Raw genomic sequence first — 21,446 nt, forward strand, 5'->3', positions numbered from 1 at the left:
TTAATCTCTGCAGAAGTGACTGTATGTGAAAGTACTTTATATTCCCAAAAGAGTTTTTTATTTTGAAATTCCATAGGAAATGATCCTTGTAGTTCCTTTTCAGCTTAGGATATTCCATGGAATGCCTCCTTTCCATAAATCCACCTCCCTGCATGTTTGCAATCTTATTAAACTAGGGGTAAGAAGATTTAATTGTAACTGCCCATTGATTGGGCATATGAGATTATGATTCTATTCTTGGCTGTTCACATAACATGTTTGTGAGTGGCCAGGTCACTTAGGCCAAATATTTACAATTTCTTTGTCTGAAATTTAGGTTTGCAATTCATTTCTTCTATCAGTAAGGCTTCTTAAAACTAATGATGTGTGAAATAGAAATTACAGTATTTCCAGAATCCAGGAACAGTAGCATCTCTAATTTTTGTGCACCAAATTTATACTTCTGCATTTTTCATGCAGCATTATTCAAACATCTGAAGCACTGCACTGCTCTACAAAATTGTGGTATAAGTGAAATATCACAGATCTTGCTATTCCAGTTATGTGTCACAGGCCTCAGCTTGTGTTAGACTCAAACCTTCTTCTAGGCAAATGTTCTAAAAATGGAACATTGTGTTTATGCTACAATGCAGAAATGCAGCAGTTGTAAGCAAGCAAAAGCACAGCAGCAGTAATAATGTTAACCAAAGTGCCAGAGGTTGTGAGGGAGCAGTATATACTAATAGTAAATAACATGAATAGTGTAAGTAGTCAATGTGCTCTTTTAGTAGGAAAGGGCCCTAGTCATTTATTTGTGGGAATGTTTGAATATGAATCTGAGAGGACTTCCTGTGGAAGGAATCGAGCTATTATGGAATTGCTGACTGTGATTTCACTTATCATTCTATATGGAATTGCTTCTTTCTGAGCAAAAGCTCCAGTATATGTACATTGTAGACATGAAGCGCTGTAAGTGCCAAAGAGGATTTTATGTAACTAAGCTGACCAGCAGTAGCAGTGAGCTGCAGCAAGTGGTCTTTCAGCCTAGACTGCATCAAAGCCTGCTCATACTCCCTTCCTGCCACCTGACAACTGTTAGTAAACAGTAATAGTTAACATGACCAAAATGTAATAAGGTGTCACTGTCTCATTTTTGTTACCATGAGTAATGGTCCAACGTTGTGGTTTACTTTTTAGGTAGTAGTCATATTTTAAATGTTTTACTTAATTCTTTGAAAAATGAGATACTAGATGACTGTTTTTAGTAGATCCAAAAATACCATTAGCTGGAGATAGACGCGGTTGAAATGAAATAAGAGTTTTCTTTAAGATTACCTTGATATCAAGCAGAAGATTTCCTTGTGATCTGCAGAAGTTCCTTTTCTTCATCTTTCTTTAAAGATACAGTAGATTTATAATAGATTTCTATTTTGTATATAGAAATAGTTGACTTCTGAAACTTGTATCAGTGGAGAACAAACTAATGAGCAAGGGACGAAGACTGTAACAAAAACTACAATGAACAAACAACAACAACAAAAAAAAAAAACAAACAAGAAAGGATTCCTAATCCATTTTAGTTAACCAAAGGAATAGAAATGCGTGTGGCTGTTAAGATTCAGGTAGTTTTGCCTCCCTTACAATCCAAACTTTTGCAAAGATGGAGGAAAGGGCCTTGATTAGCTTAAATGACCTTTGGATCAGATCAAGGGGAGTTGGTGCAGGACAACATTTGAGTAAATATGGAAAAGCTCAAAATATAGTTAGTGCCATTGAAATCAATTGCATTTTGCTGTACCCATGTGCTTGTGTGTTTTGTAGGCCTATTTTTTCCTATGCTTTCTCTACAAGCTGGCCTGACTGTAGCTTTCCAGCCCTTTTATGTAACTTCTGGTGCATTGTGGGAGCTTCAGATTGCATTTTAAGCTGCGCTGCGTGCCCTTTTCATCCTCCAAGGCAAGAAGTTTAAGTCAGTTCCAACCAAATATCTGTTACATCACTAGAGCAAGACACTTTTTTGTGCTGCCTGCCTACTATTGCAAATCAAACATTCCTGCATCAGAGATGGAGCATCCATCAGGTGAGGGGAAAGGTTATAGAAGTCAACAATGTACTTCTTTCCCTCCTCCCTTTCTTCCTGTTGCTTGAGGGGCGCAGTAGAAGCTCGTCCTTTAGTTTGACAAATATTTGATAAATATCTCTTATGAATAGTTTAGATGCATGCCTTGCAGAGGATGGCGTCCAGACAAAGCTAGACAAAGTCCTTCTGGCCATATTTTTGGTTGCTTCCATGATTGATTCACAAGTGATTCAGAGCCTTGCCTCCCTTTTGGTTTGTCACTTGTTCTGCTTTTTATTACCCAGTGTGCTGTCAACCTGATGCAATGTTTCCAGGCCCTAGTCCAATTACATGTGCTAACAAGTATTCCCAAATGCAGTTTCATGGAAGCCTTATGTTGAAAAATTTCTGGGTATTCTCCCTGAGGCTGCAGAATATAGTTTTATATTTTGGTTCTCTCTCTCTCGCTCTCTCTCTCTCTCTCTCTCTCTCTCTCTCTCTTTCTCTCTCTCTCTCTCTTTTTATAATAGGAAAATTAGAATTTTCTTCCTGCTTGGCATAAGTTCCATTTTCAAGCCTCAGGCTCTGCAATAATTTAAAATAGTAATGACAGTAAAGTGATTGTAGGATAGTTTATTTTACTGTTTATACTTGTAAACTAGTAATAAATTCCTAAGAATTTATTTAACTGTCTTATTCTGTTTAGAGTTAATATAATCATTATTGATCTTATTGTTTATGCTTAGACTTTATTACTGTGATCAGTCATACCTGTCTTAGCTCTGTGCAGAAAGTGATGGTCTCTGCCCCAGAAAACAAGCAGTCTTTTTTAAAGAATGTGACATGAGAAAATAAACAAAAGCAAAGGGCGGTGGTTTGCCCAAGATCAGCACAGAAATCTCTCATTTTTTGCTTAAGTAGACTGTACTGCTGTCGTGTCTGCTAATGACTAGTGGATAGAGCTGAGAGATGGTAAGTCAGGCAAATTGAGAGCAAAATAAGAACTGCAAGAAGAGGTTGCCTCCGCTGGAGCAGTATTCAGTGTTTCTGTTTCTAAGGCAAGATGTAGGAATAGGCAAACAACTTAGTGTTTGTTTTCTCCCAGTGGAGGAGAAAATAACTGGTTACCCTAAAAAGATGCACAGCCCTTGTGACCTTTTCCCACTTCCTGCAGCAGCACTGCGGCTGTCTGGTCTGATGCCCTGATGGAGGAGCTGGCGTGTCATCCCTGATTTCTCAAGTTTGGCAATAGCTTGGTACAAGCTATGCTCGTTTGTTCAGTACTGGCTATTAAACATGATTCACAACATCAGCCTACAGAAAGTAGGACTATGTGATGAGCACTCTTCTGGATCAGGTTGCTGTTCTCTGTGGCAGCTCAGAATAGCTGCTCTGTCGAAGCACTTCTGTGCTTCCATGCTAGCCTGAACCCTGCCACAGGAGGCTGCTGGGCTGGTGCCCAGTGACAGAACAAGAGGCAATGGGTACAAACTGGAACATAGGAAGTTCCATCTGAACACAAGGATGATATCATTACTGTGAGGGCGACAGAGCACTAGAACAGTGCCCAGAGAGGCTGTGGGCTCTTCTCTGGAGATATTCAGAACCTGCTTGGACACTTTCCTGTACAGCCTGCTGTAGGGAATCTGGCTTTAGCAGGGGAGTTTTGCTGGATGATCTCCAGAGGTCCCTTCTAAACCCTACAACTCTGTGATTCTGCAAATATCCATAGGATGAGCTTTCTCAGCCTGCTGAGAAAATTGCTTAGGTCAGCAAGAAATAGGGGCAACATTCCGCCACCTGCACCTTGACATATGGAAGGAGAAGAGCTAAATGAGCTACAGAAGAAAGGTGGCGATCCGCTCCTTGACACAGCAAGGCCAAAAAAAAGCCAACTTGCTAAGATAAGAGAGCATTTCAGATTCCAGAGGCTGTGGAAAGTGGCTTGTTGCTTCGCCTAGTTAGTATCCCAGCCTGCTTCCCCAGCACTGCTTCTCCATGCAGTACACATGTTCTCTCCTTAGCCTGCCACACAGAGGCAGCCTCATGTTAAGGTGGACAGGCAGAAGGTGTTGAGGGAGGTAGCTCTTCCAGCAGGAAGAATGGATTCCTGAAACAGGGTTGTGTGTCTTGGGAAGCGTCCAATAGAAGGCAGTGATGAAGATGCAGCAGCCAGAAGGGCTGAAGGGCAGGAAAACAACATCCTCAGCTCTGGTGCTCTCCTCCTCATAACTATCCCGTTTTGTCCCCTGATCTGAACCCCTGAGCCTGGTTCTGCTCAGCTCCTCCAGCTACACTTTGTTGCCTCTCCCCTCTACAGTAACTCCTTGTGTTCTTTGTAATCTCTTCCTCAAAATCTGCTCTGTGTCTGCAATCACATTCACAGGAGCATAGCCAAAACAAGTTACTCAATTTTGTCTATGCTTCCTTATCTGTTACTGCATCAGAAGGCCCTAATCTTTCATAAGATATGCTTAAAAACTCAGCATAACTAATTAATAATTAAAGTTGCTTTGTGATCTTAAATGATTCACTTTGACTAGCAGTCAGGGAGGTTACCTGTTTCACAAGAGATTAGTCTTATGGTGTGACGTCGGTGTTTTGAGGATGTCTGCTGAAACTTGCTATTAGGGTTAGGTACCATGTAAGGCTGCATTACAGCTGAGACTGTTAGTTCTGTTTGTACTCAAGTAAATGACCGAAATGTTTGGCCCAGAATAGTGCTTTGAAAAGTTCAGGTATGTGAAGTGAGTTACCTATTATACTCAGTATACTGCTCCTCAATATACTGCTTATGGTCTAGTAGTTTCAGTGTGGTGAAAACAGCCACACCTAATGACATCTGAGAAGGAGTAGGATGAAATAAATAATCTCTCAACCTGGACATCTCTGTAGGGTTTAGTAATGGGCATAACAGCTCGGACTGTCCAGAGGCTGCTGTCAGCTCCAAATCCCCTTATGCCTATTGAAGAGGCTGGATAGAATGAACACCAAAGTGACATCTTGGCTAATGGCACAAGAATATCTTGCTACAGCTTTGGGTGAAATTGACACTGATCAGCATGTCAAGTTAATTTGACTTAGTTCATAATTTGCAAGATGTGTTTTGATCGAATGATGAATTTTAGTTTCAGGAGGTCGTAATACATCTTCATTGTTTGGGCTGGTTAAAGCTTTGCTCTGGAAGTCATGTTGGTATCAGCAGGCACTTCTCAGATAAGAGGCCAAGGCTGCACTGTGTGAGGAAGGGATACCCCTAAGGATGGGCTCTCCAACCACTCCCAGCCTCACTGGTTTGATTGCTTGGCATGATGTTATTATCACTCACATAACGGAGACTCTTTTCGAGGATCTTTTGAACTCCAGGTCCATCAAGCTGGAGGAATACCTTTGGTGACAAAACTGGGTCAAATAAATACCAAATGCACCCACAAAAGGATATTTGTGCTTATGGCTGCAGCTTGCTGTTCCCTCTATGTGCGCTTGTGGGCCTGTTAGAAGAGTCACATTAAAATCTTTCATTGCCCTTAAAGGATATTTGTTAATAGTTAAGCTTATCAAGCTGTATAAAAAGCTGTCTTACAACTAGCTGTGGTGCTGCAAATGAGGATGAAAGAAACTGTGGTAAAAATCAGCACATGGATGGGATTTGTAAAGGGTCAAGACTGCATACGATAATTCCCATCCTCAAACCAGTTCAGTGTAAAGATAATCACCTTAATGAAAGTGACCTGAGCTTAGACAGGAGTCCTGACTTCAGGGAGTGCTGTTAATTCCACTGGCAGTATGAATTCTTTAGAAGCTGAGATTCGAGCATCTTTGCCCTGAGATGAAGCCAATGATGTAATTGTGTTCTAATTTCTTACTTAAGCCCCATCAACAACCTACTCCTCCATAAGTGTTTTCCTCAACACAAAATTGCATTGTGTGGAACTCCAAACACTCCTTTGTGGCTTTAATTTTCATTCACAGTCTTCTGTGATATTTTTTTCAGAGTGCATAATAAGAGGTTGTAAGGTAAGATTCATTTTTATTTTCAAGACAATGTTATTTCCTGCTTTTCCCATTGGAGCACTGACTGTCTGCCAGGATAAAGGGTTTTAAGAGTATTTATATACTCTTGTAAAACTCAAGAGTTTTAAGAGTATTTGTTGTTTCCTCAGTTTATGCATTAGTTCAGCCAGGCTAATGCACTGTAATATCCACACAAGTCCTGTAATTGGAGACAGTTTGAAACAAGCTTTTAGCTACTCATGTGCTCCGGCTCTAAGTTAATTTCACATCTAAGCTATTAGACAACAGCAACAAATACTGCCAATATGAAACAGGCCTCTGTTCATTAAAGACGTCTCGAAAACCAGGTTGTTTACAGAGACGAGTGTGTGTGTGCTCTTTATCAAAAGTTTGAGACCGATCTTTTTGCATTTTGTAAAGTGCATGCTGGGTCTGAAAAGTCAAAATCAGTGGTACCTCTGGCAGACCTGTTTATTAGTGCTCATGCAAGTACTTGAACAAGTATCTGGTTACTTGCATTCTAGTCTGTTCTTTATGAGCACAGAAGAGTAAGGTTTCTCGTGGGGGTCTGCAATGTGTTCTGAGTCTTGTTAGGAAAGAACATGGAGCTTCACATGGGATTGTTTCTTGAGTTCTCCCTTGCTCTCTGACTGGAACAGCTTAAATGTTTAGATACTGTAGAAAGGAGAAAGTGGATCGAGCTCTGTGCACTTCATAGCCTTCTCCAATTGTTTTACTCCTTTATGTGTGTGAGGGAGAGTGACTTACTAGAGATCTTGCTTTCCTTCTTCCCATTGTTCTCAACAATGACAAACACCATCCAAGCTTCTATAAAAAACTTTACCTGTTTCCCCGCCTAAACCAGTTACAAAAATCTATGATGTATTTCTGCAGCTAGTCCCTGCAGCTTGCAAGGGAAAGTTGCTACTGTTCATGCAGGGAAACATACAGCCTTCTTTCTAGGAAAATACAAATGTGGCAGACATGCTAACGTGACCCAAGTAATCTGCTGACTCTGATCTCTGTCGTAGAAATTTTTGTCCGGTAATTTTCTGTTTATCTGTGTGTTTTGTTGTTTTTTCTTCACCTTGTACTGCTTATTCTACTTAAGAGTGCTTCAGATAATGCTAACACCTTTCAGTCTAAGCAGCACTCTACATGTACATACACAGAAATACCTTACCAGTTACCTAGAGGTAGCCACTGTTAACAGTTCTGTCAATTAATATATTTGCAGATTTGAAATATTATATTTGTCCATGTTCACTGATGTGGGCTCATTTTTAAATAAGTCTGATTTCTTTATTTTGTGTACATTTTGGTTTCATGTTCCTCCAGGCTTCAGACTTGATTATCACCCCAGCTACGACTCTCAAGGAAAAACCAGACCCAAGTGGTTTGGTATTTGGAACTGTGTTCACTGATAATATGCTGACAATTGAATGGTCCTCGGCTTCAGGATGGGAGAAACCTTGTATTAGACCACTTCAGAACCTCTCCTTGCATCCAGCCTGTTCATCTCTGCATTATGCTACTGAAGTGAGTACTGAGTCCTTTTGGAAACCTCGACTTTGTTTCATTAGCTTCTGAAACCATAGCTTTGTAATACACAGACAGTTAATGCCTTAGTATCCAGGTACTTTTTGAGCTGTTAATGATGTCCTTCCAGAATATTTCCCTTATTTATAATAGGATTGTGTTTATGTTGATAAAACTCAGATTTGACTCTGGTGTGTGGATTGCAGCTCACTTGGTTTCATAGCCTGCTTCAAAGTGAGCACTTTCTTATATGGTGTCGAATTCATTTGATGAGGCATTCAATCTCGCTATCAGAGGATCAGTCTAGTTGCTGTCATTGATGTAACTTAGTGAAGCCCTGGATAAAACTGTTGAGATTCTAAGAGCAGCTTTTATGTGGGGACTGAATGTGCACTTTGTGAAGCTTATTTTAAGCTGTTTTGAAGGTCCATGGCTTGGATTGTAGGATAGACTAGACAGATGCTTGTTTCCAAACAAGTCTGGAGAGCTCCAGACAAGATCTGAGGCATTCAGCATATCCAGCTATATTCAAGCAGAAAATATTCAACAAGGAACTTTGGAAAATGAAATGTTGAGTCGGAAACCAGCGTGGTTAATAGTTTCCATGCCTAGCTGCTTTCTGTCTAAAGCTGCCTTTTGTGTCTCCAGAGCAGCTTCGGCTGTACTCACATCTATGTGAGAGCCTTGCTAGGATACACTGAACTACATGTGAGCGTAGAGTGGAAATGGAAGCCTGCTTCTCCTTCCACCTGTGAGTAGGTGGGGGTCTGATGTTAGTGGAGATGATTATGCATCTTTATTATTTTGTCTTTTTTTTTTAATTATTATTATTATTTTTTGGTAATGGAAGGGAAGGATCAAGCATTTCCCTTCTTTCCCTTCTTGTTTGAGCTCCTGCCTTCACCGTTTTTTGCGTTTGCTGTTTTTTTCTCACCTAGTCACCAAGCCTCCAAAAGTCCTATGTCAATTATAATAGGCCCCTGTCATTAATGGTGCAGCTCTTGATCTGCCCAAGGAGTAAGAAACCACGCTGGAGTCCCAAATCTATATTTCACTCTTAGTAGCATATTACTTTAATGCTTGGCCTCTGGCCCCGTTTGAAATCATTGCTAATATGAATATGCTCTTATTTTTTTCCATTTTTTTATTCTTTTACCCTTACTGCATCACGTTTCCTCTAGACAAGAGGACAGACAGAGGAGAATCTGGTGCCAATGCTGTGGCTCAATGAATACGCAGTGGGTATAATAAAAATGATGAATTTGGCATTCCCTCCCCTTTTTCCTTGCCCTTCATGATGCAGTGTGATAGACTGGATCTGCTGAACTTCAGATCCAGCTCCTGTGATGTACAGATGCCAGACAGTATTGTTTGCACACTACTGTAGTAACTAACCATCAAGCAACTGTAACAGTTGCTTTTATTCACGTTAGGCATTTCTGGAGCTCATCACTGTCTCCCTTTGTAATGAGCAAGAGGTTTTGCTGAGCTCGGGAAGGTTAAAACTTTTTGGAACAAAAGATTTAACAGCTTGAGAAGACTTTGTGTTTCAGTAATGAAGTAATTCTAATTTCTCTCAAACCATTGATCAAATCTTAGTAGTAACATTCCTTCCTTTTCCCTTTCATTAAAAGTTCTATAAATGTCTTTGGGAGAAGGGTGGGGGGAAACAACTGTTCTGTGATAAGAACATGTAGCATTACGGAAATGTGGTATTAGCTAATAACACAATAAAAATCGTATCCAGGTATCAACCGTTACACCAGCTATGCCATTGCTTACTAAGATAGATATTTGTTTTATTTATTATTTTTCTTGTAGCTGCAATCTTACGAACTGTTTAAATTTCAAAACAGTGTACAAAACTTTTTGTAAGGTTGGCATTAAGATAGAAATGTGGTACAGATTGAAGACAAAAAGTGCTGGGTTCTAATTCTAGTTCTGCTGCATAACTGTATGTACCTAAGGAAAATTGCCGAGATTCCTACAACCCAGTTACAACCCAATTAAAATTTGTCATGTGGAAAGACCTAACTCTGTCAAGGGACCATACAAAAGCGTTCTGAACACTGCATTTCAGTGATCCGAATGGGAAAAGGTTGTAGAATTTGATAATAATGAAGAGCGTTGTATTAAAAGCACTATACAAAAATACAGAGTTCTTTTTCCAGAATCAAAAATCTGCATATGCAGTCTTCCAACTGTATAGAATGTATTTCCAGACATTTTGGGGGTAGCAAAAGAATAGAAGTGATGCAATTGAATTTATGGGACTTCTAGTGAAATTTACTGTACAAAGAAATGCTTCAGAAAATAGGCTCTAAAAATCTAAAATCTGTAAGCATGAGTGACCCTTCAATACTTAATCTAAATAGTAATTTTACATAAGTATGTATCAGTGATCACATGGGTGATCTACCTATAATTAAAACTGAAAATTATCAGTCTATAACTGCAAATAAGTGGATATTCTGTGGGCATTTGGGTGCCTTTGCTGTTGCTTGTATACAGGTAGAGTATTCTACTGGGAGGGCACTTTTGGGACGAATTTCTGGTGAACTTTCTGTCAGTGCTAACCATTTGCATTCTACAGTTTGATGGGGTAATTGTGACAAAGTTTCCCTTGAAGTAGAGAAAAACCATTCACCTGCGTTCTTCCTCTAGTACAAAGCTGGTGCACTTATCTCACAAGCTAACTAAACCCCATTCTACAGCATAGGGACATATGGGGGAAATGAGTGACCAAGATTTTGCTGCAGCTACACTAAGATCTGCAACAGAACTTTTCTATAAGAAAGAATATTGTTTTACTTCAGCCTTTGATATCAGTCAAGATATGAGGGCACAGTTAAGTCAAACACATGCTACAAATTTTAATGGTGGTAACCAAATTATGAATTATCAGTAAGTTCCCTGACAGGAAGATGTATGAGAAGCAGGAATAACTCATCTTTTTTATACAAACATCATAATGCTGCTTTACAGGAGTGTGTTGCAAAGATTAAGTGGTTAGCATTTACGCTTTGAGTACTGTGAGCAGGAAAGTGAAGTTCGTTCGTTTCCAAGAAGCATGTCCTACTTTTACTCGGGTCATCATGGGATAGCATGCCTCAATTACTATTTGATTTCTTTTCCCTCCTTTTTGGCTTGATAGTTGTTTGAAGGATTGAAGGCCTACCGTGGAGTGGATGGCAAAATCCGCCTGTTCCGGCCAGGCCTCAACATGGACAGGATGGCACGATCAGCAAGACGAATGACTCTGCCAGTACGTAGCTAAGGCATCTTACTCTCCTTAAGTCAGAGCATATGTTTATTTTCAGAGTGCAAATCTCCGAAATGTTATGGTAGTGTAACACTTCTGAACTACACTAACTCTTGAATAGTTCTCTTAAACTTTAAGAGATCCTATTCAGTGAATGGTTTGAAATTATTGTTTCTGTTAAAAACGGTGTTTTCCTTTCTCCATTGTGCCTCAAATAAATACAGTCTTTTTTCTGGGGGTGACCATTGTTCTGTAGGTACTTGCATGCAGACTATGATTAAATTGCCTCTTTCATGACTGTTGTTACTTTTCTTTTTACCTCAGTTAAACCCTTTCACATCTGAGTGCCTTTTTTGTTCGTGCTGGAACTTGATGCTGCTTTTAGAAGTTGTATATTGGCCAATTAATTTCCTCCTGTGCTTACTTGCTTTGCAGTAAATCTGGGAGTCTTAGTGTGCCTATTGGAGCCATAACCAAAGGGATTCTTCTGCTTTTTGCAGAAGAGTGGGTTCTGGAGCTCACAGCACTTCCTGGGAAGTGAAGGAGTTGGCTGCACAGGGAGTTCTCTCCGTGTGCTCTGAAGGCAAGAAGTATCAGTGGCTCCTTTTTTCTTCCTCAGGAGGATGCTTTGTAGCATCAGGAGAACATTAAGGATAGTGTATGAAAAGGAACAGAGTCAAAGACAGTGGGATCTTAAATCTTTTAAGAAATTAATTTGAGGAAGTTATTATTGTCCTGTAAAACCTATGGGCTGATGAGGTGTTCAGCATAGCATATGGATCTATCAAGATGACAGTGTTTGGGTTGTATTCCTTAATTAGAATTTTTTGCTTTCTCTTTTCCTTCTTAGTGCTTTGACCAGAATGAGCTGTTAGAGTGCATCCGGAAACTTGTGGAAGTGGAAAAGGAGTGGGTCCCATACTCAACTGCTGCTAGCCTGTATATCCGTCCTACCTTAATTGGAACTGAGGTTTAAACTTTCTTTTTTTTTTTTTAATTTTTAAATTGAGTGTATTTAATCATTAGGCAAAAGCCTTCATCCATATAGGAAAATACACAGCAGTCACTAGGCAAGAGTATGACAGTTGGGGCACAAATGTTTCACCTGAGTTAGTCGCCTGTAGCGGTATGTAGCAAATTTATGTTGACCACACCACCACCTAGTGGACATACTGGTTCAGAACACAGAGCAAAGTGTTTCAATCGCCTGTTGTAAGCAATTACAGTAAAATTTAAATAAACTTCGTTTTTATACTAAAAGAACAAATGCCTTTTAAATTTTAAATGTTAATGTATGCCTTTAAAATGCTGATAGCGTGGGGAATATGTGAGAGAACAGAAATTTGCTCTGTAGAGTTTTGGAAGATTTTATACGCTAAATTATGATTCTTCTACAAGAAACTCGTAGCAGAACTAACAGTGTTAATTTGTTCTTGAATCCAGACTTTAGCTGAGACATCTTATCAGCTTGATATTAGCACGTGCTCTGTGAGCTGCATGTGAATATAAGTGAAGCGTGTGGTATTTATGAAGTTAATTAGAAACAATTTATTTTAGTTAAAACTTTACGGTTTTTCTTAGTAGAAAGAGAGAAAGCTATAACAGAAGAGTGTAGGACAAAGCTACTAAAGAATATATGATTCCCAGTTAAGCAGGTCACTCCTCTGCGATATCTGTATCTATACACGGCTAGCCTACTTTAGCATTATGCATTTCACACGTGCTTTAAGACTTCATTAGTTTAATCTCTGTAAAGTAGTTGCAAATTTTCACATAGATCACCATTCAGCAACTGTGTAAAGTATTAATGTTATTTTTTTTTTTTTCCTGTTTTGTTTTGGAAGTTCTTTTGCTGTTGAGCTTTCTTTCAGTTTAGCCAACTGGTCTTTCTACAGTGTCATGTTGTCTTTGAGTTGAAATACTTCGCTAAATATTTTTCAGATTAACCCAGCTAGGAAAACTAATCGTTACAGCTACTGAATAGTTGCATTAGAATGAGGCAGTTCTCCATTGTTTAATATTTGTCTTGTTAAAACTTTTGCTGGAAGAGTAAGTTGGACAGAAATCAAAAGCACCCTCTCTACAACTGAGGAAGGCTTATTTGAATTTTCCAGTAGTTCCATGTTTACACTATTATTTCACCTCCCAGACTAGCTTCATGTACTTTGTGCAGAATATTTGCTTAGAGTTTTGGTCCTGTTAAATAACATTTTTTGTTTTAGTGGAGATCTAACCTAAGAAACCAAAGATGAGCTTGTAGTTTTCAGTGGACTAGTTCCTATGAGAGGAGAGAAAATAGTAAGTAGCCCATTTAGCTGCATACAGTAACCCATGAATTGCTTGTAGTGCAGAACCTCCACAGGTTCACTCCAACCTAAACCATTTTGTAGTCAGTAAGTAGCAAAACTTTTTTTTTTTTTTTTTTTTTTTGTATAATCTGCAACAAGAATAGAAAATTAAGTGGATTAGATACATGATCTAGAGCTTTGCTAAGAATCACACAGCTAAAGAGAATTTTGACTTTGACCTATGTCAGACTTTTCACTTTCATCTTTAAATGTTGCTGATGATGACCTCAAGTGTGAGAAGCCATCAGAGGGGGCGCAGGAAACAGGTTATTTCCTGTCCTGTGTGAACCATTTACAACAGACAAATCATTTTAGGCTGTCACTCTGCACAGAGACATCACTTGACTCTCCAGCAGTTCCAGTTCTAATAGGCATTGGCTAATTCTTGTCACTAATACTGACTGTGGTTTCTCCATTGTTGTTATTGCTAGTGGTGGTCCTTCCATCTGTCCTCACATGGCTTCACATGTCACTACTTTGATTAATTCATAGAATTACAAGTGGTTTTTTGAGGTAATTTCTGAATTCTTAAATAGCTTCAAGATTAATATATAAATAAGTAAAAAAGCCATAAGTGAATGGAATAAGAGAATGGAATTCTCAGCATGTAAAATTAGGTGTATATTACTTCGACTGGGAAGGAATTTAGGTAAGTATTTCCTCTTCATTGCAGAACTTTGCGTTGTTCTGGTAAAAGCACTCCCTGTTGTGGTTCACTGAAAGTGTTTCCAAAGCTAATTATACATCATCTGATGTTTGGAGCAAAGTTCTCCAGTAACTTGCCTTGCTTATATTCCTTATTTTTAGCCATCTCTTGGAGTGAAGAAGCCAACTAAAGCCCTACTGTATGTCATACTGAGTCCTGTGGGTGCTTACTTTTCAAGTGAATGCTTTGATCCAATATCATTATGGGCAGATCCGAAATATGTAAGAGCCTGGAAAGGAGGAACAGGAGATTGCAAACTGGGAGGGTAAGTAAACCTGATACTGCATTTGTGTGGAATCTTCATATACTTCAAAAAAAGAGATCATTTTTTTAGTTTTTAATCTAAGCCAGCAAAAATAGAGGTATTAGATATAGTAGTTAAGCAAATAACGTACTATGACAAGCATTTCAAAACTGTATTTTCTTAATACTTCTTACACAATTCAATTGCATGTTTTTTCTCTGGACTTTTTGGAGAGAGAATTATACATCACCTCAAGTTGAGAAATTGCGCCTGGAAAATGTCCATGCAATACTCTGACTGCTTCCCTTGCAGAAGTTGACACTGCAGATACAACTTCTGTGACACAGCATTCAGTATAGCAACCTGCTGCCAGCTGGTTGAACTTCTGCCTTAGCAGAGTGTCTTTGACAAGCCATCTGCAGTAAGCTGGGGGTATACAAGTGTCTGTGGAAAATCAGGAGACAATTATCTGTGTGTACGTGACCATGGTCTGGCAGTTTTCTGCTGAACTAAGCCAAAGCACCACTTACATAGTGGTTACTGTCCAGGTACTTGAGTTGTCTGAATGAAGCTGCTTAGGACCTGACCAGAGCAAGCAACTTGGATGTTGTTAGGTAAAGTGATTTCATTATGTATACTTGGTCATCGGTTTAAACAGAGATTCTATTACCTTCCCAAGAGGTTTCTTTCTAGGCAAGATGTTAGTTTGTCAAATGCTGCCTAGCTGAGCTAGTAGAATAACCAAGTGGCAAGAAAATTGCTTTCCTTTACATTCATTCTGATGTTTTGAGATTTTTAATGTCTACTTGTGGGGTTTTGTTTTGTTTCGGAAATGTATTATTTCCTGTACACTATTTTATCAGCTGTTTACAATGGGAATACTCTGGAATCACTGCTGACTTGATTTGCAGTTGTAGCCCGCAGGTGAGATGTGAATTCAAGAGCAGTCAGAACTTCAGAGCTGCTGTCTTGAGCTTGTGATAGCCATTGAAGATCAGAAGTGATAGGGTTTGTGTTTTTTTCCCCTTTAGAGCAGGTACAGGGTAAACAGTAATTATGAAGTCAGGTTCACCAGGTAGACAGCATTTTACAAAAACATTTGCCCCTCCAGGATAGAATTCATCAAGTCCAGTCTATAGCTTCTGGAGCTACTAGTTCAGTAAATGTCTTTTACTAGACAGGAAACAGCTCACCTTTGAAGATTCTGTATTCCAAGAGATCTAACTACCCATCTGTTCACCTGACATGTTAGATGAGGTGGATAGTTTGAGTTTTGCTTTTTCAAAAACATGAGCTGGATGGAAATTGTTCTCTCTCCAGGATCCCAACTGCTACATAAGGATACATTATTTGCTAAGCTATCTTCTTGCAATGACTGAAGCATCCAGAAAATGGATAAAGATTTGTTTTTGAGAAAATTTGAATGAGTGTGTTTCAACTGTTGATGCTGCTTAGCTCTTCACAGTTTTTGACTTGTAGATGCAAAATGATTTAGTAAAATACCAGGAAAGTACTTCCAATAAAGTATCTCAGGGAGAAGCAGTGATTAAGCAGAGCACTTGCTCATAAAGGACATGTGTACTGAACCATCCATAGAAATAAACAAATACTCATCCAGACACTCATTATCTGTTTGCTCTTTCTTTTTGTTTCTGAAAGGAATTATGGTTCTTCTATTTGTGCTCAGCAAGAAGCCCTGGAGTTAGGCTGCCAGCAGGTTCTGTGGCTGTATGGAGAAGATCACCAAATAACTGAAGTTGGAACAATGAATCTATTTCTCTACTGGATAAATGAGGATGGAGGTACAGTAACACACAAAATGAAAACTCTAATAGAATAGACAGTTGGGACAAGAGTGCAGTTATTCATACTATGTGTACAAGGATTCTAGAAGCGGATTTGACCCCACAAATACTGTCACAAATATTTTTTGTGGTAGTGGGATAGTTACCTTCTCCCGTAATTCATGAAATGATGGTTACGAGTGCAGATCATAAAACTTTTAATGAAAATGTCTTAACAAAATGAATGTTTATTCTGTTCTGAAAACTGGTAGATAACTGTTAATCATACCATTATGAAAGAGATGACCTCAAAGCAGCTGTGAGCAAAGCATGTTGATAACATACTAATCTGCTGAAGCAGTCCACATGTTCAGGGTGTAGTCATACAAAGGATCACACTGCAATTCACTGTCAATTTTAGATGATGTTTCATCTTGGTGTTGTGTCAGAAACAATGCAGCCGTGCTAAAGGTGCCTTATGGTTGTGCAACTCTCCAGATCCTGTCCCTTTCACATAAATGGTTCCCACTGTCACTTTCCAGCAAGCGATATGTTCCTGAAGCATGACCAAAAGTGCTTCAGCATCTGACTGATAAAGCAGTAAGCTCTTTCTTTGAAGAATTTGAAATCTAGTGGAGGCAGACAGAAATATATCAATCAGCATTCCACATCACTAGTGTTCTGTTGATACTTTGAAGATATGCTATCATTCTTAAATATATTTTTACCTTTTTGCATCCCCAGTCACCTGTGAGTGTTGTACATGTTGCTTAGAAAACTATCTAGTTAATGAAGAGCCATTTATTTTGGTGTCTCAGAGTTCAGCATCTCAGAAACACCCACAGTGGTTCAGAAGTGCTGGTTCAGAAGACTACATGAGTTTGAGTATTTGGAGAACTGAGCCAGTTTATCTGGTAGTGAATGGAAGGATGCCTCCTGACTTTTATGAGTTGTTGCCTTCCATGAAAATTGCTAATTTTTGCATGGCACCATATGCAGAGTTTAATTTCTGATTTAGCCAGAGTGCCATGGCTAGCTTTGAAAATTGACGCTTTTCTGACTGTGCTCATGGGAATACTGCTACCTGACTCTCATGCCCAGTTTCTTTTCTTGTTCTTCTACAAAATCTTTAGCATTTCTTTAAGAAGAGAAATTATGTTCCCTCCATGCTGAATGAGCCTGTGAAGTCTTGTGAATGAAACTTTAAATATGAGAAATCTTGTTGTTACAGCAGCAGTGGACTTGTCAGTGTATTTAGATGCCTTGTGTAACTTTGCTAGAGAGACATGAAAATAGATTCTGGCTCATTCTAGCCAGGGAAAGGACAGTGAAGGGGGTACATGATTAGAATTCAGTGTTCTTATTGTACTTAAACCAGGAATATGCTGGAATTACCCAGCTGCAGCACCGTTCTTTTCCAAAGATCTGCCAATCACTGTGTTACCAGTGTACAACTGAATAGTGCCATTGTGAGATGGCTGTAACAAACAACTTGTAATTCATGCCACCCAAGCTAACTGTATACTGGCAAACCTGCCATTTCACAGGACATGGTCATTAGCATTGTTGGAGCACTTTGCAGTCTTTCAGTGTGGTGACTAATGCTTAATTTGTGATATCTTTGATTGAAAAATCATTCCTGCTGACAATGTGTGCCATCATATACCTGCTTATAGCCTTGCATTGTGATTTAAAGAGCATTTGCTATCATTTTCTCTTACTTTGCAACAGATACTTAGGCAGTGCATTTGTTTTGTTATGCAAATTCTGCAGCTGAGAGAGTGATCTAACACAAAAATAGCGAGGCAGAAATTGCAAATGATCATCAAAAGGAAAATGTTCTTGTTTGTGTGTTCAAGGGTCACTGCAGGATAGTCTGAATGTGCTCTATGTGGTGTTGTAACAAACTAAGTTTCTAACTCAGTAAAGTCCAAACTAAGGAACGTCTATACTTCCAGTGACAGCAGACAAAACAACAGAGGAACCTGAAAAAAAAGTCTCATTTATAACATCGTGGAGGTAGTTGGAGGAAATTACTCAATTTCTTGTAAAATTCTATGCCATGCTCTGTGCTACTTATATGCCCACTGCTCCTCTGGCTGAGGCTTTCTACTGTTTCATAAATAAAGGAGCATGATATTCCATTCATCAATGACTGTTTACAGTTTAGGCTCACAAAATGAAAATTTTAGTCACCCAACCCTGCTTTCCACCTGCCTTTTCAGAGCACATAACAATCCCAAGAAGCTGTCGACATTGAAACTCCTGTTTCCTTTAATATCAGTTTTTCTGCCTAGAATTTAGGCTTGACTTTGTGAAAAAAATGTAGAATTTAAATATATGTCTAACCTGAAGGTTGCTAATTAGAAAAGTTCTGCATTTTCCCAAAATTGAATTTCTTAAGAATGATTTGGAACCGTCTGGGCTCTACTTCTAGCTTTACTGATAAGACGTAAATAGCATTCAAGTATTATTTAATGTTCTTGTGCTGTTATTAAAATTGGGAGAAACAGTGCTCACTTCAAAATAGCACACATTAAGTTAAACTTTCTAAAGAATTCTCTAGTACATTCAGTTAAAATACCAGGCAACTTGATTTTTATGTTTAGTAGTTAAAGGATTATTTCTACTGCATGAACGTGTTAGAATCATATAATTTTTTGAGTTGGAAGGGACACTGAAATGTCCTTTAGACCAACTCCCTTGCAGTGAGCAGGGACACCTAAAGCTCAGTCAGCTTGCACAGAGTCCTGTCCAGCCTGTCCTTGAATGTCTCTAAGGATGGGGAATCCACCAGCTCTCTGGGCAACCTATTCCCGTTATCAGGTAGGCTATAAAGAAGGTAATTATTGTGCCTTCTGCTGCATTAGAAGCTCATAGCAAAAGCATAGTGGAGAGAGCAGCTTGATCAAGGTGCTAGACAGAGAAAAGGAAGGAAAAGTAATTGAAGAATGTAAATCAGCTGAGAAGCAAAGATGAAGTGATTTCATGAGGGGAGAGTAGAAGAAAAGCCCAAGGGAAAAACAAGGAGGAGACAGAAATAGAAAGGGCCAGAACAAATTGGGAACAGAAATCAGCCATTTGTAATAGTGAAATTAGGGTTTCCTGGGTTCTCTTTGACCCTGAAGATCACATGGTATCTGTTACGATTTTGGTAAACTATAGTATATTTCTCTGCATTGTTATGGTATGACTAGTACTGAAATCATATTGTCTCATATGTTCATAAATGAAAGTGTATAAAAATGGAAGCTTTGTAAAATGGAAGTCTTCATTTTAAAAGTACCTTTAAGCCCTCTGAGGGAGTTTCTTAGTTATGGCATTCTGTAGTAATTGGGCACATCAATATGACAGGAGGATTGATATGATAGAAAGTTGCTGTAAGGGAAGGGAAAAAGATTGCTTATTCATATCAGAAGATTCCAGGTTTGCAGAGGAAAGCTGCACCAGAGAAGGATCACCAGAAAGAGAACCTTCCCCAGTGGCAGTCAGTCCTTAAATGAGTTCTAAGAGAGGTGCAGCCAGGCTCCACCCCTTCTGGTCACACAGCGGAATTGCCTTCATCTGTGCTCCCTGGGCTGACCAGGTCCTTTCCCCAGCGCTCAATCAGTGGTTCAGGCCATGACACAACAGTTCCCATACGCATGCCTATACCCTACCTGGTGCAATGGGACACCAGGCTGAAAAGTGCTATTACTTGTGATACTATAATGAGTAATAACAGTAGTCAAATGAAGAGAAACCTCAGCGTTTTCCTTCAGATGCCTTTTTTCCCTTTTCTTGTTGCTATAATTTTTTAGGCGTTTAGCCCATCAAAATAACTCAGAAGGCGAATTGAGCCTGTGAGCTCACAGTCTGTTTTCCTGGAGATGGACAATCTGATGTCATATGGAGACTGCTTTGGCATCAATTCACAGAGAGAACGAGCTTTTTGGCATGAGATGTTGTTTAGTATTATTATCTCTGCTGGGTACCAGGGGGAGCAGATGTTCCTTGCGTGGCCCCAGGCTGGTAGGCATCATATGTAGGCTTGACAAAATTAGGCAGAGCAGACTATCTGAAACATTAAGACTCCTGCATCCTGTCTGCTCAGTGCTGTTTAGGGGCTAGTTTGTCCTGGCATCTTTTCAAAATAGCTCATATCACTGAATATATATTGTTGAGCTTAAACAGGCTAAGATTTGTGGCAAAGTCACCACAAACAGAATGTTTTCAGGTGTGTAGGTACAAACTTTGGCATTACGGTCCATGCTATTTTAAGCTTTTTGCTAGAGGAATACTCACGTGGCTGTGTCTGCAGAGTCCATAGCTGGTGAGCTGCAGAGCATCAGCTTTCTAGGGTTCAGAACTGAGGCCTGTGTCTCACTGAGAGTTTTAAATGTCTTCTTCACTTGATAGCTGTGTCAAAATAGGACCTGATAGGCATTGTGATTAGGAGTGAAGAACTTTGTGTTGCTCTTGACTGTGTGGTAAATAAGAGACAGCTGCTATATTTAGGAATTTGGGATAGGCTGGAGAATGACACTATTGGTGAGTCAAACCGGAGTAGAATATATAGCTCTTTTTAGAGCAGCTCACTTAGACATTTTGGCATGATAATTTGTTTATTACATGTGTGCATATAAGGGACGTGGAAACATAGGTCAGAGAATCTTGTAGTTATAATAAATCCATGACTAGTTGCATTAAAACTAACAGATATTTCCAAGAGATTGCACAGTAAGTAACAAATTCAGTGAACAATTGTATTTATTATCCTTTGTTTCTCCTATTTCACCCCAGATCCTGAAGTCTTGAGAAGGAGAGAGCCCATGCTGTAGTTGCCTTTAATCTGCCAGTGGCTGCCAGGCAGCGTTTGTGCAGATTATCTACCTGACAGTAGAAAACAGAGTCCTCAGCTGCTAAGTTCAACTTGGTCTCTCTCAGTGCGAGGATGTTTCTTCCTTCTCATTTTCCCGACCTACAGACATTTTTTAAGACTGCTGCTTCTTCAGTCTTGGTTCAAACAGCCTGGATTCAAAGATTGTTTGTTGGGAGGAGTAAGGGTCATAATGGCAACATGAAGATGCATATCTTCTTTGATTTGATCTCACCTAGGTGATGTAAAAAGCCTTCATGGCTTGTAAATTCTATAAAGAGCTTAATACCTGTAAGAGAATAAAAAAGATAGTGGATTCTTATTGGGAAGAAAAATGGTTAGAAAAAAAATTATGAAGAGAATTACTGAAAGACTGTGAATTTAAGTATTTACCAAGTATGGATCACTGTATATTACTGCTAGTAATTAGTAAGTGTTGGGTCAACATTTATGTAATGCTCTTTTTCTTGAAAGCAAAAACAAGCTAACAAACCAAACTAGCTGAACAGTTTTAGTTGTTGGTGATTTTGGAATTTTATTGGGACTGCTCTTTTTGAGTAAAGACAAAATTAGGAGAAAAAAAAAGACATCTAGACCAAGAGGAAAGATCATTAAGGTGTCTTCTCAAGAAGCATTTACCAAAGTTTTTACTG

The 21,446-nt window shown here is 39.1% G+C and overlaps 1 protein-coding gene across 1 annotated transcript in view; it reads left to right on the plus strand.

The window, feature by feature from the left end:
* The window catches only part of BCAT1 (branched chain amino acid transaminase 1), a 59,741-nt gene that overhangs the window by 25,815 nt on the left and 12,480 nt on the right, over positions 1–21,446 (plus strand). Inside the window, exons 3-7 of the mRNA XM_042835100.1 lie at positions 7,391–7,591; positions 10,746–10,856; positions 11,704–11,823; positions 14,009–14,172; positions 15,811–15,953. Coding sequence (XP_042691034.1) covers positions 7,391–7,591; positions 10,746–10,856; positions 11,704–11,823; positions 14,009–14,172; positions 15,811–15,953 — 739 coding nt within the window. The remainder of the gene's footprint in view (positions 1–7,390; positions 7,592–10,745; positions 10,857–11,703; positions 11,824–14,008; positions 14,173–15,810; positions 15,954–21,446) is intronic.

This window comes from Centrocercus urophasianus, unplaced genomic scaffold (assembly GCF_019232065.1).
Source record: "Centrocercus urophasianus isolate 14NV4802_14NV808 unplaced genomic scaffold, USGS_Curo_1.0 seq_5, whole genome shotgun sequence".
In the NCBI taxonomy this organism is placed as follows: Eukaryota; Metazoa; Chordata; class Aves; order Galliformes; family Phasianidae; genus Centrocercus; species Centrocercus urophasianus.